General features: G+C 41.2%; 2 protein-coding genes across 6 annotated transcripts; one reads left to right on the plus strand and one right to left on the minus strand.

Annotated features, from left to right (window-relative positions):
* Positions 1-16,242: 16,242 nt before the first annotated feature.
* LOC136496483 (calmodulin-binding receptor-like cytoplasmic kinase 3) lies at positions 16,243-20,586 on the plus strand. 2 transcript variants are annotated; one of them, XM_066492176.1, is made up of 6 exons: positions 17,443-17,695; positions 17,871-18,127; positions 18,687-18,783; positions 18,861-18,950; positions 19,479-19,777; positions 20,155-20,586. In XM_066492176.1, exons 1-6 carry the CDS (start codon positions 17,575-17,577, stop codon positions 20,374-20,376), a joined length of 1,086 nt encoding a protein of 361 aa, XP_066348273.1. In that variant the 5' UTR covers positions 17,443-17,574; the 3' UTR covers positions 20,377-20,586. The 2 variants fall into 2 exon arrangements, with proteins under 2 accessions (XP_066348272.1, XP_066348273.1); XM_066492175.1 differs by lacking the exons at positions 18,687-18,783; positions 18,861-18,950 and adding an exon at positions 16,243-16,517 and having other exon boundaries at positions 19,484-19,777.
* Positions 20,587-21,326: 740 nt separating this feature from the next.
* Positions 21,327-24,878, minus strand: LOC136496481 (dol-P-Glc:Glc(2)Man(9)GlcNAc(2)-PP-Dol alpha-1,2-glucosyltransferase-like). Of its 4 annotated transcripts, none has more exons than XM_066492171.1 (8): positions 24,478-24,878; positions 23,863-23,951; positions 23,455-23,788; positions 22,865-23,123; positions 22,611-22,748; positions 22,293-22,497; positions 21,837-21,979; positions 21,327-21,751 (listed from the first exon to the last, which is right to left on the minus strand). In XM_066492171.1, the coding sequence occupies exons 1-8, from the start codon at positions 24,565-24,567 to the stop codon at positions 21,492-21,494; spliced, it is 1,518 nt and encodes a 505-aa protein (XP_066348268.1). In that variant the 5' UTR covers positions 24,568-24,878; the 3' UTR covers positions 21,327-21,491. The 4 variants fall into 4 exon arrangements, with proteins under 4 accessions (XP_066348268.1, XP_066348271.1, XP_066348270.1 ...); XM_066492174.1 differs by having other exon boundaries at positions 23,455-23,693; positions 23,789-23,951; positions 24,478-24,537; XM_066492173.1 differs by having other exon boundaries at positions 23,455-23,696; positions 23,789-23,951; positions 24,478-24,537.
* Between the last annotated feature and the right edge of the window lie 847 nt (positions 24,879-25,725).

The following is a 25,725-nucleotide window of genomic DNA, read 5'->3' on the forward strand; positions in this document are numbered from 1 at the left end:
ATACGGATGGCTTCTAATCTTGCAACCGGTGCAAAGGTTTCTCCAAAGTCCAAACCTTCAACTTGAGAGAACCCCTTTGCCACTAGTCTTGCCTTGTTCCTCACAACAACACCTTGATCATCTTGCTTGTTGTGGAACACCCACTTTGTTCCAATCACTCTTGCACCTTTTGGTCGCTCTTCAAGATTCCATACTTCATTGCGAGTGAAGTTGTTCAACTCTTCATGCATGGCATTGATCCAATCTGGATCTTTTAGAGCTTCTTCTACCTTGGTAGGCTCATAGCAAGAGACAAAAGAGTGATGAGCAATAAATGAGGTAAGTTTTTGAGATCTAGTCATCACCCCCCTTTGTTGGACTCCCTATGATGAGATCTTATGGATGATCTTGTAGGAGAGGTGTATTTCTTCTATTGACCACTTGAGGAGGAGGTTGTGGAGCATCAACATCTTGTGCTTGTACCACCATTTGCTCATGGAGATGTGAGTATCTTCATTTTCTACTCTCCCAACTTTATCACCATCTTGTGGTACATTTGATGAAGAGGGTTGGTTAATGACTTGTACATCATCTTCATCATCTTTTGGCTTGATGTCTCCCACCGGAATATTCTTCATAGCCTCCCTCAATGGTTCATCACCTACATCATCAAAATTCTCATGTGCTCCTTGGGAGCCATTAGATTCATCAAATTCCACATCATATGTTTCTTCAACCAAGCCGGTGGCATGATTAAATACTCTATATGCTTTGGACTTCGATGAGTAACCAACAAGAAAACCTATATCACAACGCCTTTGAAACTTCCCTAGGTATTGCCGCTTCTTGTAGATGTAGCACTTGCAACCAAACACCCTAAAGAAGGAGACGTCCGGCTTCTTCCCATTGAGCAACTCATATGGTGTCTTGACAAGGAACTTTTGAAGAAATAGGTGGTTGGATGCATAACATGCGGTGTTGATTGCTTCCACCCATAGAGCTTCGGGGGTGTTGTACTCATCTAGCATTGTCCTTGCAAGAGTGATCAAAGTCCGGTTCTTCCTCTCAACTACACCATTTTGTTGAGGAGTATAGGTTGCGGAGACTTCATGTTTGATTCCAACTTCATCACAATAAGCTTCTATGTTTGTGTTGTCAAACTCTTTGCCACTGTCACTTCTTATCTTCTTGAGCTTCACTTCAAATTCATTTTGTGCTCTCTTGGCAAACTTCTTGAAACAAGATGCAACTTCGGATTTATCATGAAGGAAGAACACCCATATATATCTTGAATAGTCATCCACAATCACAAGACAATAGAGATTTCCTCCCAAACTCTTGTATGTTGTTGGTCCGAATAAATCCATGTGTAGGAGTTCTAGCACTCTTGTGGTTGACATGAAAGTTTTGGTTGGATGAGTGTTTGCAACTTGCTTGCCGGCTTGACATGCACTACAAAGCTTGTCCTTCTCAAACTTCACATCCTTCAACCCTCTCACCAAATCATTCTTCATAAGCTTCTTGAGTGAGCTCATCCCAACATGAGCAAGCCTTCTATGCCATAGCCACCCAAGTGTTGTTTTGCTGAATAGACAAGTCTTCAAGTTTGCATCTTCGGAGGTGAAGTCAACTAGATATAAGTTGTTGTATCTAAATCCATTGAATATCACTTGATTGTCATCTACCTTAGATACAACCACCTCCTTCTCGGTGAACAAGCATTGGAAGCCAAGATCACACAATTGACCAACGGATAGCAAGTTGAAACTCAATGAAGCAACATAGAGCACATTTGAGATGGAATGATCATTTGATATTGCCACTTTGCCCAATCCTTTGACTTTGCCCTTTGAATTATCTCCAAATGTTATTTTCTCTTGTCCATCTACCTCTTCATCTAGTGAGGTGAACATACAAGGATCACCGGTCATATGTTGAGTGCAACCACTATCAATAACCCAATGACTTCCACCGATCTTGTAGTTCACCTACACACAAGAGATTCAAGCTTTAGGGATCCAAGCTTGTTGAGGGCCCTTCACCTTCTCAACAAGTGACTTAGCCACCCAAATTTTCTTAGGCCTACTCTTGTTGGGGGGACCTAAGAACATGACTTTCATCTTTCCACTCGAATCTTTTCTAAGCATGTAGTGAGCATTGAAAGCAAAGGGTCTAGCATGCTTGGGCAAGGGTTGTGGTGGTGGAGTTTGACACTCATGAGCAAAATGGCCTTCTTGTCCACATTCAAAACATCTCTTTGGCTTTGGCTTTGGCTTTGATTGTTGGTGTTGAGCTTGAGCCTTCTTCTTCTCTACACTAGCCATATATCCAATGCCACTTCTATCCATCTTCATGACGGTATTCATGAGTAGCTCACTTTGGAGATGCTTGCCTCTAGCAAACTTGCTCAATCCCACCTTGAGATGCTCTTTCTCCATCTTGAGCTTCTTGTTCTCTTCCTTGAGAATATCATTGTTCTTCTCCTCCTTGAGTTTCTTGATTTCTTCTTTTAATTTCTCATTCTCAAGGATCACCTCTTTGTCATGATCAAGAGTTTCTAGCACAATGGTGTTGTGACTTTTCATCTCTTCAAGATCTTTCATGAGCTTCTCATTGTTACTCTTGAGCTTGACATACTCATTATAGTCATTGCATTCAACCACTTGCTTGCCCTTGCTACTAGATCCATGCTCAATGCTTTCATCAATTAAATCATCACATGAGGTAGCTATATCAATCTTAACAACATGGTTAGTAGCATCATGTGGCTCATTTGGTAAGAATTCTTGTGCAATAATAAGGGTATCATAATTGATCTTTAGAGTTGCATATTCATCTTTTAGCTTATTATGACTAGTGATAAGCTCATTGTGTACCCACTCAAGTTCATCATTTTTATCTTTAAGCTCTTTCTTAGAAGATTTGAGCTCCTTGAGTTTGGATGATATAGAATCATTTGTTTCCTTGAGCTCATCATTAGCCTTTTCTAATGTATCACACTTAGCTAAGAGTGAATCATTTTTAGCATCAAGCTTTTCATTTGTAGCTCTACTCTTTCTAATGATCTTAGTATATTTTCTTAGTATTTTGACAAGATCATCATAAGTAGGTGAGTCATCATCATCGCTATCACTATCATCACTAGCATGTTCATCATCACTACTATCATCACTCTTAGTTACCTTGCGTTCACCTTTGGCCATAAGGCATAGGTGTGTAGAGGATGATGCCGATGGTGGTGGTGAAGATGCAAGATCAATAGCAATGGCGGCCACCTTTTCATCGTCACTATCATCATCGGATGATCCACTTGATGAATCAATGTCCATGAGCCAATCACCGACAATATAGGCCTTGCCACTCTTCTTCTTCTTGTAGAACTCCCTCTTTTTGCCATCTCTCTTCTTGTATGGCTTGTTCTTCTTCTTTTCATCTTCATCACTTGAATCGTCTTTCTTGCCCTTGTTCTTGAACTTGTCTTTCTTGGGTTTTGTGCATTGATGAGCTAGATGACCAAGTTCGCCACAATTGTAGCAATCCATCTCGGAGATTGGCTTTCTTCTTGAGCTAGTGAAGAACTTCTTCTTTTTGCCATCAAATTTGATGCCACTCTTGTTTAGCCTTTTTAGCATCTTGGTGGTCTTTTTCACCATGAGGGCAAGGCTTTCTTCATCATCTTCATCACTTGAGCTCTCATACTCAAGTCTTGCTTTGCCCTTGTCTTGGCTAGCTTTGAATGCTAAGTCTTTCTCTTTCTTCTTTGTAGAGGATGAGCCATCTTGTGGTGTGATGTGCATGTACATCTCATGAGCATTGATCTTTCCTAAGATTTGTGTCGGTGTAGCGGCGGAAAGATCACCTTGATGTAGCACGGTCACAATATGCCCATATTTGTCAATGGGGAGGACACTCAAGATTTTTCTCACAACGTCGGATGGTGACATTTGAGTGAGTCCAAGCCCATTGACTTCCTCTACAAGAACATTTAATCGAGAATACATCTTATTAGCACTTTCTTTGGGAAACATCTCAAAAGAATTTAGCTTTTTAATCACAAGATGATAGCGTTCCTCACGCTCACTCTTGGTTCCCTCATGGAGCGCACAAACATCCGACCATAGTGCATGGGTGTCTTTGTGGTTCCTTACACGATTGAACACATCTTTGCAAAGGCCTCTAAAGATGGTGTTGCGAGCCTTTGTATTCCATTTTTCATAATTTACTTCATCGCCTTGAAGTTGTGCGGCATTCCTAGGTGCGGGGAACCCTTGAGAGGCGGCTCTAAGAATTCCAACATCTAGAGCTTCTAAGTAAGCCTCTATGCGGATTTTCCAATATGGAAAATCATCTCCCTCAAAGATAGGAGCAGGACCATCCCCGTGAGACATCTTGCTCTAAGTGATTAAGCTTAAAAACGTGAGTACGAGGCTCTGATACCAATTAAAAGGATCAAGATGCCCAAGAGGGGGGTGAATTGGGCTAATTCTAAATTTTCTTGCAATAATCAAATCCTACGGATAGCCCAATTAACCCCTTGTGCCTAGAAAAGTGTTAATATCAAATTAATGCACAACAACCTCTCAACCTAAGTTCCAAACTTACTCTAGCAAGCAATTTTTATGGGAATAAAAACAAGTATTGAATTGCTCAAAGTAAATGCTCAAAGTAAATAGAGAGAGAAAGGAACGCGGCGATGTTTTGCCAAGGTATCGGAGAGTCGCCACTCCCCACTAGTCCTCGTTGGAGCACCCGCATAAGGGTGTAGCTCCCCCTTGATCCGCGCAAGGATCAAGTGCTCTCTACGGGTTGATTCTTCGACACTCCGTCGCGGCGAATCACCCAAAACCGCTCACAACTTGAGTTGGATCACCCACAAGCTCCGCCGGGTGAACACCAAACTCCCAATCACCACCAAGCCGTCTAGGTGATGGCGATCACCAAGAGTAACAAGCACGAACTCTCACTTGACCACGTGAAGCCTAATGAGAAGATGGATGCACACTTTGCTACTCTTGATTTGCTAGTGAGGCTACTCTCTTGGATTCTCGAATCACAAACACCTCACTAGGACCTTGCTCTTCTTGGCACTCACAAACGTGCTTCTCAGCTGTTGGAATGAGCAAAAGATGCTCCACTCATGAGTGGAGCTTCTATTTATAAGCCAGCCTGAAAAACGAACCGTTATGAGCTTCTACGGGATGACCGGACGCTCCGGTCGTGATGACCGGACGCTCCGGTCTGTTCAACCCGCGAATCAGTTTTCAAGTGATGACCGGACGCTGTAAGGGTCCGGTCAGTACCGACCGAACGCGTCCGGTCGCTCTTGGATGCTTACTGTAAACGACCGGACGCTGGATACTCAGGGTCCGGTCACACTGACCGGACGCGTCCGGTCACTCTTTCCCAAGTCTGGACCCTTACTAGAGTCGACCGGACGCTGGCCCTCACCGTCCGGTCACATGACCTCCCAGCGTCCGGTCAAACCAGACTTGATCCCCTTGGTCAAATGAACTGACCGGACCCTGCGGCCAGCGTCCGGTCGCACCGGAGCCAGCGTCCGGTCAGTGTTTTGACCCTCCATTCACTTCCAACTTCCGAACATATGTGAATGAAGTTTGCTCCAAAAGATCTTAGGCATTCATAGGAGCTACCTAGAGCTAGTTTTAACAAGTGTGCACCACACCTAACTCACTAGACTCAACTAGGTCAAGCTACCCATTCATACCCCCCTTCATAGTACGGCCAAAGGAAAAACAAAGTCCTAAACTACTCTAAGTGTCTCTCCAACTTCAATCGACACTTAGAACTAGTTATCCTTAACCTTGTCGTCCATCCTTTGAAAACCAAAACGATTTCCATCATAGGGGCATGACAACCTCGATTGCCCAATCGATCTCTATTACCACGACCTAACTTAATTGTCTCTGCAAAACACACGTTAGTCATAGTAATCTTGTATTGACATTAATCATCGAAATCCAACTAGAGGCCTAGATGCTTTCACAGCTCAACCTGTCGAGCTCTCAGAACATCTTCTGTGGACCAGGCTTCATTCCTTTGGTGGAGCACATGGATCAACATGCACTCAGCGTTCCTGTTGGTGGTGGTCAGATGCTCAACTTGCTCTCTCAGTGCACATACGTCTCCCTCATAGGCTCCAGTCCTTAGGGTCACCTGATCCCTCTGATGAGTCAACTGAGCCATCTCTACACTGAGCCTCTCAATCTCGGCATCGTGATCCCTCTAAAGCTGACGTTGGTCATCACGGGCATGACCAAGAGCACCAGACACACGTCTTAGGCTACCTTCTACTCCATCGAAAGCCTTCATCACTGCGAACATGGCACTCATAGCAGGGTTATCATTGTTCTGTCCTTCTGCTGCACCAATCTCCAAAGATCCTCCTCTTGCTTGTTGCCATGAGTTAGTGGAGGGGTTGCCCCTTGGAAAGACTGCAACTAAAGCGGCTACCAACTCCTGAGGAAAACAATCCATGATATCCCTCAGTATCCCAAAGGCTGCCCTATCAGCTGCTTCTTCAGTAGTCCTGCCAGTTGACTCATAACGCCAACCAGTCCACTCAGAACTGTCACCTCGGGGATAAACAATGGCCTCCACAGTAACCAAGAGACCTTCCCCCAAATGCTCATTTGTCCAAAAATAGCGGGGCTCTATTCCATCAGGATAGCCTACATAGCTGAGCACTCTCCACAAGAGTGTAGGCATCCCAAACTCTCCAAGAAACGTGTGGCGCTGATGGGTACGTGGAGCAAGCTGATGGTAGGGAGCTCTGCCTCCGGTGGACTTGCGAGCGGTCTGCTTTGTGCGTGCCATCTGTAGCAAATTTTGTTTTATTACTCACGTGAGAACAAGGTTAAGTTGTCATTTTTATCAAAATGAGATAATCAACTTATAAGGAGAGGAACAATGCCATGAATGATATGTAACAACATGATGCATGCACGTTCCGTACGTTCTCACAAACTTAGGAAAAATAACAATTGCTAGTGGCATAGACGGTGGCATACAACGGTCTCTCATAAACGTAGCTAATACGTACTACACGATAGCACTGTTATGTACCTGCAAAAAGATCCACTTTAGCCCAAACCCTGATAGTATGAAAAATATGCGCAAAAATAGTAAAGTAATCTACTCGCTCTACACGCATCCCCAGATACGCGTACAACGGTAGCAACTACCCGAACCATCGTCCTATCGATGGCATCGTCACCACAGGACGGAATTCCCCACACATTGGATACCTTCATACAAACACGCGTATGGCATGTAAATAATCCGGCATCATATAAGCACTTCCCTAGATCGGCAGTGTATCCGATCATGCTCTCACAACTCTCACTTACCGAGGCATAGAGGCAATGGATCCACACATTATCACTCAAGTGAATGGCACTCATACAATAGCACGCCGTATGAGCGACGAAATAGAATTATGATGCAAAGACCCCCAAGTCAGTACTTAAATAAGCCACCTAGAGTCCTTAACTGGGCATACAGGATATGACCACTGGCACACTCTTAAGTTTTAAATTAGAGGTTGAACACCTATATACTATAAGTTCGTAATTAGTTTTGTAACACAAAACCCTTTTGTTTTGAATATACACATGAATAGTAACCTGCTAAACCTTGCTCTGATACCAGTTGTAACAGAACCGACCAATTATACGAGATTAAGTAAGGAAATCTTCTACCGAAGCAGATAATTTAGCAAACTTAAGCCCGTATAACCTGGTAGTCCGTGAAACCACGAAGGATTTTAAACCAATCGACATACAAACCAAGATCGTACAAGTTTAGCAATTACTATCACATGTTACATAAAGTTCGCAATGACAGTTGGATATATCAGAGTTTAGAACATAAAGTTATTACAATCCAAGTTCAAATTGAAATAGCGGAAGCAAATAGTTTTAAAGCCACACACACACTTTTAGTTCAGATACAGTGCCAGTAGGTAGTCATCTCCAACAAAAGCATCAGATGAGAGATACGGAGTGACCATTGCCCTTGGTCCTAGTTGTCACCCATCGCTGGGTACAGGCAGTTAATGCAATAGCCGTAGTACATTTGACCATCTACAACAATAATGGGAACAATGCCTTGAGTATGAGAAGGTACTCAGCTAGACTTACCCGTCTTAAACCAAAATAAAGCAACACCAAGGATTATGTAAGGCTTTCTTTAGTGGGCTAGCTGACTAGTTTACAAAAAGCATAAGCTATCATGAAGAAACCATTTTAAGTACTTTGCATCATCTTTATTATGACCTATCCATCTAGAATCACCTATACTATAGCAATCACTTGATTAACCAATAACATCCAGTTACCAACTTAGATTTAGCATATCCCATACCATCTAGATAACCATCAATGTTCTATCATAATTACTATGATGCTGTAGCTCGAGTCAAGTGCTCACTATCCAGGAGCGATGGCGATTCGAATTGATTCCTAACCAGCTAGTGATTTATTCCTCACACAAACCACACTTACTGATCAAGTGAGCTACAGATCACCAATGACACTTTCTAAGTAGCCATGGGATAACAGTCAGGGACCGCACTACCCAGGGACCGCCCGATAGCTAGGACGCACCTTGGGCCCACTCTTCGTGTCCCTGTCATACCCTCTTCATCACCAATCTACCAATCCGAGTTTATCCCAGCTCAAATAGTGTCACTAGCTTCGTGGTCGAAAGGTACTTTATTCGGCTAGCTAAATGTGAGGCATGCGTTCAACATGACAAGAGGGACGAGCAACGATCGGTCCTTAATCGATACAGACAGAAACTAACAGCACCTCAGAACCCTGTCTGGTTGCCTCTAACTTTTCCGTCCGGTCTCCAATTATCCATCACACATGGTTAATTCTAGGATATCATTCTTTCCATAGCTAAATTCTTCTAGTAACCACCTATAAATGTAAGTGACCGGATATCACCGATCGCTACCGGTCTAAGCAAGGCTAAGCAGTTATTCGATCCTGACCTAACAGGGTAATAAGGTAATAAGGTAGGCAAGGATAGTAATAAATGCATCAACGGTTTCAATCAACTCCTACAACTTAATGCAACAATATATAAACTCATATATAGGAAGAATTGCTTTCATAAAGTAGAATACTTAGAATGCTCTGGAGCTTGCCTTGTTCGAACAAACTAGGTTGATGATCCACGCACTCAGGCAAGTCCTCTCCTTGCTCCTCTTCCTCTAGCACCTCCTGTGCCTGGACTTCTTGTGGATCTATCCCGGTCTACTCTTCCTGAACTACAACTAGCAACTCCTCCTGCGATCCTGTATGATGTAGATGTATAAGTGCTCATGTATAGGTACATCAGAGCGATGACATGTAATGATCATGATGCATGAAATATAGATGATCATGTTTAACTCTATTGGACATAGTAGAAGTAAAGCTCTTCTACAAGGTAGCCAATATCATCCAAGAACATGTACTACTATACTACTACTACAACCACTGTACTAACATGCCAAGTCACCACAGCAAGCTAAGATGCTTCAAAGATACACCAAGGCAAACATCATTAACTAAACATGCATTAAAGAAGATTATTTTATTTCATTTTAAACTAGGGCTACAACAGTAACATATATTTCTAGTGCTCATAAAAATCTGAGAAAATTACAGTAGCATAGTACTACTCTAAGTAGACTACCATAAAATTTTCATGGCATTTCGATAAGTAAAATAGCCTACACAAAAATGACAAGCTATGGCATAAATATGAGCATGAAAATACTTTGTACTATGAAAAGTGTCAAACAACAGATTTGGTATTTTTCCTATATTCTACATAGTAAACAATCACTGCACAAAAATTATCATACACATGTTTTATAAAATTTTTGCTCTCTATTAAAATAACAAAAATCATTAATTAAAGGCACTTGAACTACACATCAATATTTCTCTACAGAACATGCATGACATAGATTTTTCCTACAAAGTACATCACTAAAGGAGATTACCAAAACTAGATTTTTCCTACAAAGTACATCACTAAAGGAGATTACCAAAACTAGAACCATATTTTTCTGATAATTATTCTATTTACTAGACATTTTCTAAGAAATTAGCATTTATTCAATTTAAATAAAGCTACATAGAAAAGTATCACAAATTTGACATGCAATATTTTTAACAGATAGATCTAGTCACAAGAAACCTAGCAAAATTTGTTTCATCAAATTTGGAGCAATATTTGTCAATTTATAAATTTCCAAAGCATTTAAACAAAATCTGTAAATCATTTCTTTTATTCTTTCTGAAAATCCCGGCTCAAAAATGCTAGATCCACCTGGATCTGAACACACACACCCACACCGAGCGATAGATAGGCGGGACCCAGAGGGTCAACTGACCCCACCGGTCAGTCAAACCCGAGCATGGCTCGCGGTTGACCGGCGAGATCTCACCGTCGACGAGGTTGCCGGCGACGAGGTCACCGCCATCGTGACCACCATGCCAAGGCGGACATGGCAGTGCAATGGGCATGGCCAGAGGTGCACGGAGGCGACCTCGCTGGCGTGCATGGCAGCATCGTGGCTTGACTCTCCGGTGGGAGCGCGTCTCCGGCCATGGGGTGGCGTGGGGAGCGGCGTGGGAGCTCCACCAAGCTCGGGCGGTGCTCGTGCACAAGAAAGGAGAGCGAGAAGGAGGACGGAGGGGCGAGATCCACGGAGTGGAGCACTCCGGCGAGGAGGAGCTCACTCCGGTGAGCGATTCATGGCCGGTGAATGCTTACCACGGCAAACCGACGTGAGCACGGGGTGCGCGAGGTGGAGGCGGAGCTGCTGGCGAGATGAAGTGGTCGACGGCGAGCTATGGTGGCCGGGCGAGCCAACTCCGGCGAGGCAGCGCGGCGATGGCGGAGCTCGCTGCGCGCACGGGAGCTGCTGCTGCTGCTGCTGCGAAGTGGAGAGGCGAGTGTGGAGCATGGCGCGGTCGGGCAGGTGAAGGCGAGCGCGTGGAGTGGTGTGGGGCCCGCTGAGGTGCCACCCGTACGCCGTTGCTGGCGAGCGGCGGCCTCGCGACGGCCGAGTTCTGCCGCGGCAGGCGGCACTGGCGCGCGCTAGCGTGGGCGAGCGAGCGGTGGACGCGGAGGCAGGCCAGGCCGGCTTGCGCGAGCGGGCCAGAAGTAGAGCGGCGGCCCATTAAGGTGAAACTGGGATTTTGCCTTTTTATTTTCTTTTTCCAAATTCATTCAAATGAATTTTTGAACCTTTTTAAAGCAGTTTCAAAAGTTGGACCCAAAATAAAAGTTGTTTAGAAATTTAAACTCTACAACTTTGTCAAAAGGTGCAAGGTCTAAATCCAAACAGATTTTGAACTATAGATTTAAAGTTAATTTAAATCAAAAACCCTAATTTAGAAGATTATTTTTAAAAGCAAAATTTGGGAAAATTTGAATACCAACCTTGCTCCAAAATGCATGTGAAACATTTCTAAGTCATTTGTACTCCCAAACAATCATGTTAAACATTATTACAAGCACAAACACGACCCAGGTTCATCTAAACAGTAATGCAACATACATGTTTCAAAGCATTGTTTCAGTTATTATTTAACATGATTATGCATGTATGATTTTGATGCTTGATGATGTATTATGTTCATGATTTGTAGTGCCTAAATGCTTGCGTAACACCGGGGTGTTACAAGGTCCCAGGTTCAAGTCGCGGTCTCCTCGCATTGCACAGGTGATGGTAAGACTTGCCACTGACACCTTTCCCAGACCCCGCATAGAGCGGGAGCTCTTTGTACTGGGTACGTCCTTTTTTTAATATATAGTTGGAATTTGTGCATGAGCATTTTTCGTATACTCACGTACAAATTTTTAGTACAAAAAATGTACATATGAGTATGTGAGAACTCATGTACAAAAGTTTTTGGTACACACTCAATGCCTACTACTCCCTCCGTTCTTTTTTACATAACACATTAGGTTTGTCCTAAGTCAAATATTACTATCTTTGGCCACCCATTTTTCTAAAAAAAATTATAGTTTTACAACCTATGAATCATATAATGTGAAAATGTTTTTCATATAGTGAATCTAAAAACATAAATTTTATATCATGAATCTATATCATTTTTAGAAAATTGATGGTCAAAGATACAAATGTTTGAGTTAAGACAAACCTAATAGGACATGTAAATAAAAACAGAGGGAGTCCTTGAGTCCAATGTTATAATAAAGCACTTCCAACACAAAAGAAAAGAAAAGGGAGCATAGCTCTTGCTATATCAATCATATAATACACAAGAGAGGTCTCAGATTAAGCAAAAGCTATTATCAAAATTGACTTTAGTAAAGTAGTCATTGTACTTATAGCACTTCGGTAGACATGGGAATAAACATGTGGATGTATAGATATAACAAAAGCAAAGTCATCTTAAAATATATCATTTCTTGTCTTATGTCATTGATAATCAAGGAAAATACACAGTAACAGATTGCAAGGTCTTCATTTGTAGGTTCAGTATAGTAGTATCCAATAGGTCTTGATTTTAATAAAGCGAGTGAAATGATGTATTTGACAGCTTGTTTCCCAGCATAGTATTACAAACATGCCGAGCTCATGCAAAGTCATATTTTAGTCATCAGGTTGTCCTGTTCTTCATTTGCAGTAGTTGTTGTTATCAGCTTATCTATGCAGGTAACATGGGTCATTAAGAAAATGTTGAGACATCTCTTGGTTTGAGCATGCACCCATAAAACAGTCATATTTAAATGAATCTTTGTGAATGTGTATTCATATGTGGCCATGATAATATGAAACACATGGATTCAGAAAACAATAATGCTAATTGAAGATAAAACAAAAGATAATAGCATTAAGATGTTGCAGCAAAGTACCACAGAATGTCAAAATGCTCACTGAAGACCTTTAAGGGTTTAACGGGTATGAGTTAGAAAACAAAAGAAATCATAATGTCAAGAATTGTGTGTGACCACCTTATTTATGGTATATATCGTGAAGCCATGCTAGTTGTCACTATATCTCAAGTACCATAGGCAACAATTGCTTCAGATAAGTCTAACTTTAGACGATAACTCCTAAATTCAGAGCTGCAACCATCTATCAGCTCCAACAATTGGAGCTCCACTTGTTTCACCATAGTTATCATCCGTGACTGCATAAAGCAGTATGGGATCTTTCAAAATAAAGCAGCATGGGAAATTCATCTTGCTCTCTGTTTGTGCAGATAAGAGTCTTCCATGGCAAGTACATAGCATATGGACACAACCATGAATCTGCAGCATGACCATAACTTTTTCAAGCTCGAAGTAAATTGTGAAATGGAGACTTCAGAATCACCAAATAGCTGCACGACCTTATATATTATGGATTGTATGACTGCATATGAATAGTCGGTCTACTTCAGATCAATATATTAATCTTATGGTGTGGTAGTTCTCGTCAGCAAATACAGTTCTCGGCTTTTCACAATCATAAGAATGCATGACTAAAAGGAGAAATGTCAACATTTCACATGTGGATGTCATAGGGGTGGGAGTGTACAAAAGGAAAACATGGGCCCTTGCATCCAACTCTGTTGGATTAAGAGAGAATTGCACTACCACAACCATGCTCATGTAAAAGCTCAAAGAAGGTAGGCGTCTATTGTCTGCAACTACAACATATCTAGCATGAACGGTTAGGCTGAGACTCCGTCGTTGTATCTCGTGTGAATGGTAACACCAATATATCAAAGGGTAAAGTCCAATTTACACCCTCCAACTTTCACCAAAGTTCGGATTTCAAGCTCAAACTTCAAAACCGGATAACTTTGGCCCTCCAACTCTTGAAAACCGTTCAACTTTCAACCTTCTGGGCTTGTGTGTTCATGGATCATGTCTTCCATCATTTAATCTGCCCTATTTTCTTGTTGAATTTGAAGATAGTTGAGTGAAAGATGACTAAGAGAAATCTTATCTTAAAAGATTAAAATCTTATTAAACAGTGCCATGGGAAAACAGCCTAAAAAATCCACTCCGCAGTCTTGAGAAATTCACAAAGGTCATCCTATATCTTCAAAACCAGTCAATCACGTCCTAATCGTTTTAGTAGTATATAAACATTCCAAACATTGATTTTACGTTGAATGTACAATAATCAATAAGTCAAGATCCGTGCTTTTCAATATACGGGCCTATTGAATACATGACTTAATTGCCAGCTAGCTAAAAAATAATTAGAAATAATACTAGTGCATCCAAATAGCAAGGCTAATATACGGACTATTTCTTTAGCAAAACATTTGATTAATTGTTAGTCAATTAGCTAGCCAACTTAAGCTAATTTTTTATCCAACTAGCAGCCAGCCTAACTCATCTAAACATGCCCATGGTGTGGTTCTATAAATAGGTGCACACAATTTATAGATACAAGATAGACATCACATGAATCTTTATGTTCAAGTTATTGTCATAATCATATTTTTGTATATTTTCTACACTATATTTAATTCATACAAACTTGATATTGGCTTTTAGAATTAATATAAGGTGTAGTTTGTTAAAAAACAACATTTCAAAAAACATGATAGATAAGTAAAAAATTAATACACTAGAGATTTTTTATCTAAAAATGAATAAAAAGACCATGAGTGCGGGTAGGACTGTAGGAAAATATACTAAATAAAAAGTAATTGATAAATAATATATGATAAATTAGACGATTGCTTTCATATTTGTGTAAATTTTTAGAAAGTGTGTACCAGAACGGTTTCAAAGGCCATAGGCTTTGAAACAATGTTTAGAAACGATATACTTTCTCCGTTCCAAATTATAAGTCGCTTTGACTTTTTTGGTTCATACATTTTGCTATATACTAGGCCTATTATTTATTCAGATCCATAGCAAAATGAATATAAAAAAATTAAAATGACTTATAATTTGGAATTGAGTGAATATATTTTATACTCATGGTTCATATCACACACAAAATCAAACCATAGAACCTATATTTGGGTCGAACGTCTTATACGTTAACAATAACCATTTCTGCCATATTTTTATATAGTATAAATCTCTTCGATCTTCTTCGCCGGTAGTTACATAGGAGTACATGACTTTGTCCAACAGAGTAACTTTAAGGCCCCGTTTGGCAGAGCTTCTCCACCGGCTTCAGGAGCCGTTTGGAGCCGTTTTCTACCAAACGGGGTAAAGTAAAATAGCTTTACTTGTGAAGTCCCTAAAAACATGCTCTCACAGTGATTTTGGGTGGGATGAAGCCAAAAAAAGTGGCTTCTCCCGGCTCCTCCTCCAGGCCCCTAAAAACATGCTCTCACAGGGAAGCCATTTTGCAAAACGGTTTACTAAAACCGCTTCAGCTCCACCGGTGGAACTGTTCGTGGAGCTGAAGCAAAAAAAAAATGGCTTCACTAGTGAAGTGAAGCCCTGCCAAATGGGGCCTAAATTTCATATATTCTTTGGAACCACATGCTCTGCATGTCTATTCTTTGCAAGTGAGAGATGCGATAATTCTACTTGTTTGTTCCATTTTAATTTTTTATTATGGTAAAAAGAAGAGAGAAACTAGACAGCAAACGGATTAGGACTGTCGGGCAACAAGCCAACAAGTGTAAAAAGCAATTGAGCCAATTAAGGTCATGTTTAGATGCAAAGTATATTATGGTTTTACAAAATATTTTGGTTTTTAAAATCTACTTTATGTTTGGATGCAACAAATCTTGTAGTCTTTAAAACCGTGGTTTTGTTAAAACTATAGTCTTTTTGGAGTTTTAGAAACTCCAATTATGACCTTTTTTTCTAAACCACAATTTTGTGTTTGTTTAACTTATAAAACCATAATTTTATGATACTACCGTTTTTAAAAACCGCATTATCCAAATATGCCTTAATTGTGCATTTACGCTGCAAATCGTGTTTCCCCTCTTAATTAACCCTGAGGCTCCGCGGCTCCGCCTCCGCTACTGACTCAGTTGACTGAACTCAGAGAAAAAGTCTCGCGTATTGACCCAATCCAACGTCAGTCCTACAAACTTCTCGTATCTGGAGGCAGCCTTCCTCGTCCCTTCCGAAGCGACGCAACCCAAAGGGCCCCGTCCGGCAGCGACACACCAACCCGCCGCCCCGCCACGGGCGCGCGCGCGAACCCTGGGACCCACCTGGCAGGAAGCCGCCCCCATACAATATCCAGCGCGTCGGCGTCGTTTACCAGTCTTCTCCTCCCGGTCGTCGGTCTTGGGCGACCGCCTCGCTACTTCCTCCTACCGGTGCGCAGGCACACACGGTTTCCACGCCAGCAGGGGGTGCCCACCCGCAAAGTCCGATCAAATCAAAAGGGAATTCCTGAAGAGGAGAGAGGAACACCCTTCCTCGCCATTTCCGTCCAAGTGTTTCCTCGAGGAGTCGTGCGTGCCTGCCGGGTTGGGTAGGCGTTGGGGCGGCGGGACGGGACGGGGGAGCATCGGTAGCCGCGGCGGAGCCCGGTGCTCGAGTCTCTTCTCTTCTCTCCGGTGAGTACTCGCCTAACATTCTTGAACTCCTGGAGTTCCAGGACGGGGCCTCCAGATGCGTGTTCCGGCGATTGGTAGCGGTTAGGATATTTGGTGCGTGATCGGATTGCTGTCTGGCCTGTTTTTTTGGGTGATTGCAGAGTAGCATAGGTAAGCGTTATGGCATCGCTGACCGCAAAGATTCATTGCTCATCTGTTTTTAGTAATTTTCTGTGGGATAGGATTGGCACGGTTTCGATGGTGGGCTTGACCTTAACTAAAGGCTGAAGCAGTTAAGCTACAGTGTTCCAACTGACCTGAAATGACTGAAGCTAAAGTTTTGCTTATTGGCAACAGACACCGTGCCAGCTGGCACTATATGCCATTTGAGGCACCTTGGATCCTCATGTGCTTCCTTTTCTTGTACCTTGTTCTGGTGCTGTCGTGCATGATGCCATGATCAACTACCTGCTCGTCTCTTCTTTTCCAGTTTGATCTTTCGCTTTCCGTCCTGTTTGGCTGCCTATGTTTAAGCACTTGGTTCGGGTAGAGTTCAAAGTAACTGTTTGAATTAGACTGATTAGTACAGAGTACAGACGTACAAAATCTACAGAAACTAGACTACTAGTTTTTTTGCCCCCTTTTTTAGTCAACTATGAATCTGTACAGCACCTCTAGTTGTATTATGATAAATGCATCATCATCTACTGCCTGGCAACGTACTAAGGGTAATGGAATTCCTAGGGCAAAATTGTATGTGTGTTCACAATCGAACTCTTCATGTTTTACCTTTTGGAAAGGACTGTATTGTGAATTATTTGATGATAGAAGTATGTCAAGTGTCAGTTCATTTTGTACTACCAGTATCTAATTTTGTTTCTCATTCAAAGTTGCTAAACTGAATGCTTTATTGTTTTTTTTCTGTTTTGATTGAACCTATGAGAAGGGGGGCAGACTTTTCCGTGCCAATCATATACAAGACAGTTTCCTATCCATAATGTGCTCATATAAAGAAATCAAGTACAAATGAAGAAGCACATCTCTGCCCATTATTTGATGACTGGAGACAGGTAGCACTATGGTAGCTGCTACAACTGCAGGAATGTTTCTTGTGTGTTTTGAGTCCCTCTGCCCCTGTTTTCGCTCAAAAAGGAAGGATGGAAGCGAAGACCATGTTCTTGCAGAACATTCCAATTCCTGTAAGTCAGAAAACAAAATTTCACTCATCATGATGAAACCTGTCAACGCAGCAAAGCAATGGCTAACCTGTTTGTCAGGACAAAGTTCATACTAGCAAACAAGAGATATGTTTGTTATCTCTGGTTGTATAAAAAACTCACTATCGATTGTGACATTGCTTTTATTTGTTTTCAGTGAATTCTTCTGAAATGAGGTCGATTTCTGATAGAATTCCTGGAAGCCCGCTTCGAGTACCTGCAAGTCCATCTAGATTTTCATTGTCTTCTTCGCCACCAAGTAGAAACGAGCCTTTAAACCTCAGTCTTGAACATGTTGTTAAACTGACAAATAACTTCGCGCCGGCCTTGATGGTTGGCGAAGGTTACTTTGGAAAGGTCTACAGAGTGACGCTGCGAGATGGACGTGTCGTAGCTATTAAAAGGGCAAAGAAGGTAACTTATTTTTGTCCAGGCAACTATTCTAGCAACTTTCCTAGCTACAATGGTCTAGCTTTAGCCCCGCATGGTGCCAGTTTCGGTGAGATATGAATGTTCTATTTGTGTTGAGACTTATTTGGACAATTGGACCGTGACCTTATCTTGTACTCTTTCCTTTCTATATACATACAATTACTCATCTGCATTAGCACACATTTGTATTCATTGTATTTTGGGGAATCAAGATTGCGGTAGAGTGTCAAATCCAGGTTTAGGTATGTTGTAGACCCGTTACTTGATCCATATTTATAGACCGATAGATGGGTGTTGGATGATGAACTATGAACTCATATTCCATTCTTTACTCCATCAGTCAATGATAATGTTATGTGCTGGTTTTTATTTTTCGATGTGCTTCTTCATAAACTTCCCTTTTCATTGGCAGTTTTCTTGTAGACCATACTTTGTAGTATGAACTATGATTCTGATATGGTTTCATTTGGCAGGAAAATTTATCTCTTTACGTGCTGAATTCAGCAACGAAGTCGCGTTACTAAAAAATATTGAACATAAGAACTTGGTCCAATTGCTTGGTTGTATTGACAAAGCCAATGAACGGATTCTCATAACAGAATACGTATCAAATGGCACTCTTAGGGAGCATTTGGATGGTAAGGTGTAAACCAGATTGCTAGTTTTTTGTATTCCTTCCAAAATGATTGGTCTAATATTTTGAAATCTTCTTCAGGTCAACATGGCCTAATTTTGGGATTTAATCAGCGGCTTGAAATTGCTATAGATGTTGCCCATGGATTGACTTATCTGCATCTCTATGCAGGTACACTTCACGTACTTAGTTAAGCATCAAGCAATTTAGTCTTTATCAATCCAAATCATGCACTTGTGCTGCTCAAAACTGCAGTAAGGAAGTGAACCAGTATGCTTAGGGCACTTTTTTGAAGATGAAAAGAATTCCTTTTGCAACTAAGGCTTGTTAGGATGGGGTGATAGAGGTCCAGTTCCTTATGATTCAGTCCAAAATGGAACTAAATCTGAAATCTGTAGAGCAAACCACCCAATCCAAGTAGGCCATAAGAACTTGCGACCAGATCTCTATTTAATCAAACATTTTTTTTGTCATGATGCAGTTCCACATGTGAAATAAGCCCGTGATATGTAACAGTGTAACTCTCTTCAGTGAAAAATATGTTTCTGTAACACATTTATGTTCTTCAGCTTTTTAGTGATGAAGTGGTAATGTATGCACCCAGATAACAAGAAAATTTTATTTTGTCATTCCTACAAAAAAAACACGCATGCATATTTTTCTCAATTCATAGTCTGATGTTATTCCTCTTGCCTTTAGAGAAGCCCATAATACACAGGGATGTGAAGTCATCAAATATTCTGCTGACAGAAGGCTTCATGGCCAAAGTGTCTGACTTTGGATTTGCAAGAACTGGTCCTACTGAGCCAGGCCAGTCACAGATTCAGACTGATGTGAGAGGAACAGCAGGCTATGTAGATCCAGAGTATCTGAGGACAAACTATCTTACGATCAAGAGCGATGTGTTCTCTTATGGTATTTTGCTCCTAGAAATCCTTTCAGGCCGTCGTCCTATTGAGGCAAGGAGGGGTCCAACAGAAAGGATTACAGTGAGATGGGTATGTATTCTCTACCCTACTTTTGCCTACCAATTCGAGGATTGATGTTTTTTTTCCGATGTCTTTTTGTCAGACTGCCATTAGCATTGTTATAAATTGGGTACGTAGTATAATGTCCCTTTAGTTCCTCTATAGTGATTTTTCCAAGGGAAGTAGACCAGTGTGCCAGTTAGAAGCCGGAGACAGATTGCAAACAAATTACTACTAATTAAGTGAAGTATGTTGTAGAGTTAAATAGATAAAAGATGAGCTCTTATTTGATGCTTCTTTGGGTTAAATTTTTACCCACCTCCTTCCCATGCTTGTACTTTTTCATTCCTGTTGTTGTATACGTCCTAGACTTAAGATGTCTGAGGTTCAGTCTATCGTTGATACAGGCCTTCAATAAGTACCAGAGAGGCAATGTTAGGGACATACTGGACCCAATGTTAACTGAAGCAGTGAACGAGGATATACTGAACAAAATCTTTGATGTGGCGTTCCAGTGTGTCGCTCCTACCCGCGAAGACAGACCATCCATGAAAGAAGTTGTGGAGAGGCTGTGGAAGATAAGAAGGGATTATACAAAAATACAAAGGATAATAGAATTGACTCTCTGAATCCTTAAACCATCTGATCCTGGTCGCTGTTTTTGCTTGGGAGAACATGGGTCAGTTCCTTGTGAAGACCAAAGATGGCCACATAAAAATAATGCAAATTAGTGATTGTGAACAACTGGAATTTTGTAGAGGGTTGCAAAAATGTTGTTGTATGTTGTATATGGCTCTATGTTTAAGAGATGTGCGGAAACAATGTCCTGCAATTGATGGTTTCCCTGTGTAGCCATTACTGTTAATCAGCATAAGCTGTTCAGTAATCCGTATCCTCGAGAAGTATGGTGTACCTTCTGTGTATGGCTCTTGTACTTTAGGAAACAGCTGCATTGTTGGGTGAGGCTTTTAAGTAGATACTCACTTGTGACTACTAATTTCTTCTGGATATAACTAGTGATAAAGGAAACTAAAATTTGTTATTCCTCACTTGTGTCATCTTGCAAGACTGTAAATGCTTCTTCGGACTGCCCATCAACTGTATAATTGGAAAATCGACCTAAGAAACCATCCAACATATTCAACAAACATGATAAATATGCTAAATTTAGATGCAGCCAAGACCCAAATTCGAAACTAATGTTAAAACCATCACAAGGTCTCAATTAGTTTCTGGTGCAAACATTCCTTCAATTACGACAGTGATTTGTAGAACAATACAAGAATATTAGTTCACAGGACAAAACCTCTCAGCCAGCTAGACAGTAGTGAAATCATCAATCCATTTGCAAAGCTGCTTCTCTCAGTCAGCTGCGATTCACTCGAAGAGGGCAACCTCGTCAAAATTATCAGCACCACCTGCCTATGGCGTGACACTGCACTTCCTGTTCAATATCAATGCATATAAATTGCTGTTGCCCTTCAAAGCCGTGTGATCAAACAATATCTGCACTTCCTATTTTTGACTTGTGCAATGGTTGATTAGAATGCCAAGTGTACATAAAAGCTGACAAAGAAAATGACGATACTCAGCACTATTGTTTTGATTTCTTCCATAAAATTCACTCAAGGATCCAAATAGGCCGGACACAGGTATGCTTACTGGTCCTGTTAGAAGTTCAAATCAAAACTACAGTAAAATGAAGCTTTTGCTCTATTCCCAACTTCCTGTGTTTTATCCTACACTACCACATAAACCTTTGTGTTCCAGGCTCATGTTCCCAATGGAATGGTCGGAACAGAAACATCACCAGAGTAGACAAGTCAACGGCTGCATAAAGTGACCCCATAGCAAGCAATTTGCCATTGCCAATTGCTGGAGAGTGAAGAACCAGTATCACAAATGGAATTGTGTAGTATCTGAATTCAACCAGCGGGGCAGGTACAAGAACCAGTGCAACTGACAGCACAAATGATAACACCCAAATCCTTGTCTGTGATTTCGCTGCAAGATGAGAAAAACAGAAGATATAGTTCATTAATCTTATGAAAGTAGTTAGCTTTCCTATGTTCAAGTAAAAGAGACTTACCTAAGATGTTGATGATTGAGAGCCATGAGTACACATAAAGTGGAATCAACATGTATTTCATCATCCAGTTTACTTGAATAACCTTCCTCCAAATATAGAAGGTATAGTGTCTATTGTCAGCAAGAAGATACGGATGAGCAATGCTGCATCAAAAGATGATTGGTTCATTAAAAGTTGGGAATAAATAAAGAAGATGAATATCATTGTCTAAATAAAAGAAAAAAAGTGAGAGTCAAGATTCCTGTGGCATATATTGCACTGTAACTCTAGCTCTGCGCTTAAAATAAAGCATTACGGTGGTGAAACTGCTTTGCTACTTTTCTTCTAGCTTCATTGTGGTTTTAACAAAATATTGAGTCATCATTGGTAAGCGTCTAAGGTTTAGTGGGAAGTCATTGTGGCAGTTCTCATGCTTGGACAAAAAAACGACATGAAGGAAGCGCCTAGGTAATAAACCTGAAAAAATGTACAGCGACGAAGCTTAAACCAAGACCCATTAATACTGCCAGAGAACTACAGGTTTTATTCTTTCCAGACAAGTGGAATAGGTCCAATACTCGGTTGGGAGTGAAATGCCATGGTTGGAGGGCAGCAGCTGACACAAGACCAAAGTACAGAAACTGTGCAAAGTGTGGCGAAACAACATGAGCTTCCTTAGCACCTGCATAACTCAAAGAAAGGAAGTGCTTTTAGCAAATTTTAACATATTACTAAGCATACAGCTAAAGTCTTTTAAATCACTTGAAAGGAGGAGCAATTAGAGATAAAATTTACCTAGTACTATACCACCATTCCATATTATGAATGCTACAAATGCCGCCATGACAACTACAAATGGTGCAAAGGCAATCAAAATTTCACACTTAAAGTTCCTTAACTTCAAGCTGATGTCCCACACTTCCTCTGTAAGACCTGAACATAATTATCAAAAGTGTTAGATATGGCATCAGATGGGTTGCATGCAACATAATTATCGCCAAACCAGTTTGTAAGTATAAGTTCTTAATTAAAGGAGCAGGAGCACTCACTGTTGTAAGGGTTAGCAGATTCAGAAACAATGACCTTCTTACTTATGGGACTATTGATTCGCCGTCTTCTCAAAGCTTGAGCGCTAATTTTGTTATCCCAGACAGAAGCTTTTTTTGACTGATGTGTTGGTTCACTGTTCTCATGGGAAACATTGTCCTTGGGATACAAGTCTTTTACGTATGTGATAGCACCATTGGCAGCAAAAAATATAATCCATATTACATTTGTCTGACGAAAAAGTATTGAAAAAACACCAAACTGCAGAACAAAAGAAATTTATTTAAGTTAATGATCATCAACAAATTTATGACAAACATCAAGACCCTGACTGCATGTTCCTAAAATGCAGGCATAATCTATCAATTAACAATCTAGGAGTACATGCTGCTTTCAGTATGGCAAGATACAGGAGAGGGGGTGGTACAGATCACAATGCACCTATCGCCTACAGTAAATAATTATAATTAAAATGGTTATGCTATAAGGCGATGATATGGGTCCTAATAAGTTTATGTTGTGAATGCAACGATAGTGTATATATGTAACATAAAGTGTGAACTTTCTATAAAGCATTAGTTCAAGCACTCACCGTTGCGCTGATCCAGAACTGTTTCTTCAAGCAGAATAGGTACATTGCAAGAACTGCAGCTAATGATGCAACATCAGTGTAATAAAGAAAGGTGAAGAACCAGTGAACAGGATACAATGCTACAAGAATAGCGTAGGTAGTTGCCTTCCTTTCTCCAATTCCTGGCCGGATGCACAAAAGCAGGTCATGAAAAAGAACAGCGCAGACCATTGCCAAGATAACATTAGTTGATCTGAGAGCTGCTGTGGAGCAAAGAACATCAAATGTTTTTGCTACCCGAAACATCCAGGCAACAGGAAAGAAAGAAGCAATATATGCTAGTGAAACATAATACCTGCAAAATCGCAACAACGATCCATCATGGGGTAAATTTGAGCTTGAAGCAATGAGGAATTGTCAAAAACTCACAGGCCAGGAGGGGTGGTGATCATGGGATCCCATGTCCAGAAATCTCCACGGCAATACTGCTGTGCCTGTGGAACATGGAAGATCTCGTCCTAAACACAAGGCATGGGTTAGCGTTCACCGAATTTCTCATGGTTTACTCAAAAGTATCTACAATGTTGAAACTAGTGTATAACCAGATGAGGCAAATTTAACAATCCCCCAAGCAATTCCTAACAAATATATAGATATCATGACTCCCCGGCTGTGAATTCCATTTTTTAGAAAGCCATGGCTTATGTGATGCATGGATTATTTACTTGTGTTTCTGAATGGAAACAATACCCTGAACATTTCAGTAAATGCTCAGTGTTATATTTACATTCATAAAAGTACAAAATATATATCGAGCAGAAAAGTGTCTTTGCATTTATTTATGAAAAGAATTTGGCTAGATCACTTGGGCGAAGCTATTTCCTATAAGCATACAGTGCACATCCAGTCATTCATCTAGTTCAGCTCAATTTTTTTTGTTTCGATCCTCAGTAGGCCATTGCAGCCTGATGAAACAGCGTTCACTAGAAGCACACTCAACAACCGAAGCGAAGCATCCATTAGAATGGAAGAGAAGGAACTCACCATGTAGGGCTCTGGCACTACGGAGTTCACCAAAGCTGCAATCGGGAACGCCCAGGCGGCCACCGCCGCCGCGACGACCAGCCTTCCCATCCCCAGGCTGGAACGGCCCTCCAATTCGTCAGCGCCTCTTCAGATCCAGCCCTGCGTCCGTAACTGCGTTCCCTCGGTCCTCAAGGGTCAAGACTCACGGGAGGCAGCGGCTTAGGGGACCGCGGCGTCGTGAATGGCTCAGAAGTAGTTTCCCGCGCGACACGACCCAGCCGGGCGGGGCGGCTTCTACGTCGTGGACTCGCGGTGGTGCCGTGGTCCCGCCGCCGGAGTGCACAGCGATCCTCTTGCTCTCGGGCTCTCGCCTCTAGCTCTGTGCTTCGGGTTTTCGGCTCTGCCTATCAGCTCGGACTAGATTGATTTGGGGCCGCAAGACCGCAACCAATAGGCCTAGTCCACTCAAATGGGCCGTTGAGGCCCCGAAACCACAGTTGGATAGAAGGCGGTGGCGGCGCTGGAGGTCAGAGCAGCGGCCGAATCTCTCCCTGGCGGCGCGGGCAGGCAGCGCTAGAGCCTGCAGCCCGAAAGGACTGACACCCTAAAATTTGTTTCTCTTGAAATAGATTAAAAATTATTTCTTTTAAAATAAAGCTAATATAATTTAATTTTGTATTTTTATACTCATAAGAATATAGAGAAATAATAAATTTTTATTAGATTAAAATTTATCTTAAGGTAGAAATGTATTTGTTGCATTAATGTCGGTCGCACCTTGTGTTTCTATGTGTAAAATATGTTTTTTTTTAAATACGTGTAGGAGATGAATATCTATCTCTAGGAAATTTTCAGCTTCTTTCTGAAATTTAATTCCTACCTCCTTCACCTTAATCTTTATGTTCCAAGTTCCTAACAATCTTTTCATGAGCTCCAAATACTTTATTTGGGTTCATCATGTTCCAAAGTGTCTCTGGGAATTTTTCTAAATTTTCAGAGGTCTCGGAGTATTTTCCGTGGCTTAAATATCAATTCTAGACCTTTCTAGAATTGTTTTATTTATAAAATTAATTAATTCCAAAAATAAATAATATATCTCATTTTTCAACCAACTCTTAAAATCCATGTGCAATAATCCTAATAAATCTTAAAACCCCATTCATTTATTTAGTAATGGGCTTTAATGATTATTTAGGTCCATTAGTAAACGTGGATGGTGCAACATCAATTAGTACCATATTGCTAATTAATATAGATGTGTGAAGT

The sequence above is a fragment of the Miscanthus floridulus genome, chromosome 12 (genome assembly GCF_019320115.1).
Source record: "Miscanthus floridulus cultivar M001 chromosome 12, ASM1932011v1, whole genome shotgun sequence".
Taxonomy (NCBI): domain Eukaryota; kingdom Viridiplantae; phylum Streptophyta; class Magnoliopsida; order Poales; family Poaceae; genus Miscanthus; species Miscanthus floridulus.

Bases quoted from the DNA above. Each gene is read 5' to 3' on its own strand.
- LOC136496483 (XM_066492176.1), top strand. From the start codon at position 17,575: ATGGTAGCTGCTACAACTGCAGGAATGTTTCTTGTGTGTTTTGAGTCC. The intron at 18,128-18,686 runs GTAACTTATTTT...ATTGAACATAAG, and splicing joins CTATTAAAAGGGCAAAGAAG to AACTTGGTCCAATTGCTTGG. The intron at 18,951-19,478 runs GTACACTTCACG...TCTTGCCTTTAG, and splicing joins TTATCTGCATCTCTATGCAG to AGAAGCCCATAATACACAGG.
- LOC136496481 (XM_066492171.1), bottom strand. From the start codon at position 24,567: ATGGGAAGGCTGGTCGTCGCGGCGGCGGTGGCCGCCTGGGCGTTCCCG. The intron at 21,980-22,292 runs GTTTATTACCTA...CTTTTGATGCAG, and splicing joins GTCGCTGTACATTTTTTCAG to CATTGCTCATCCGTATCTTC. The intron at 21,752-21,836 runs GTAAGTCTCTTT...CTCATCTTGCAG, and splicing joins CTCAATCATCAACATCTTAG to CGAAATCACAGACAAGGATT.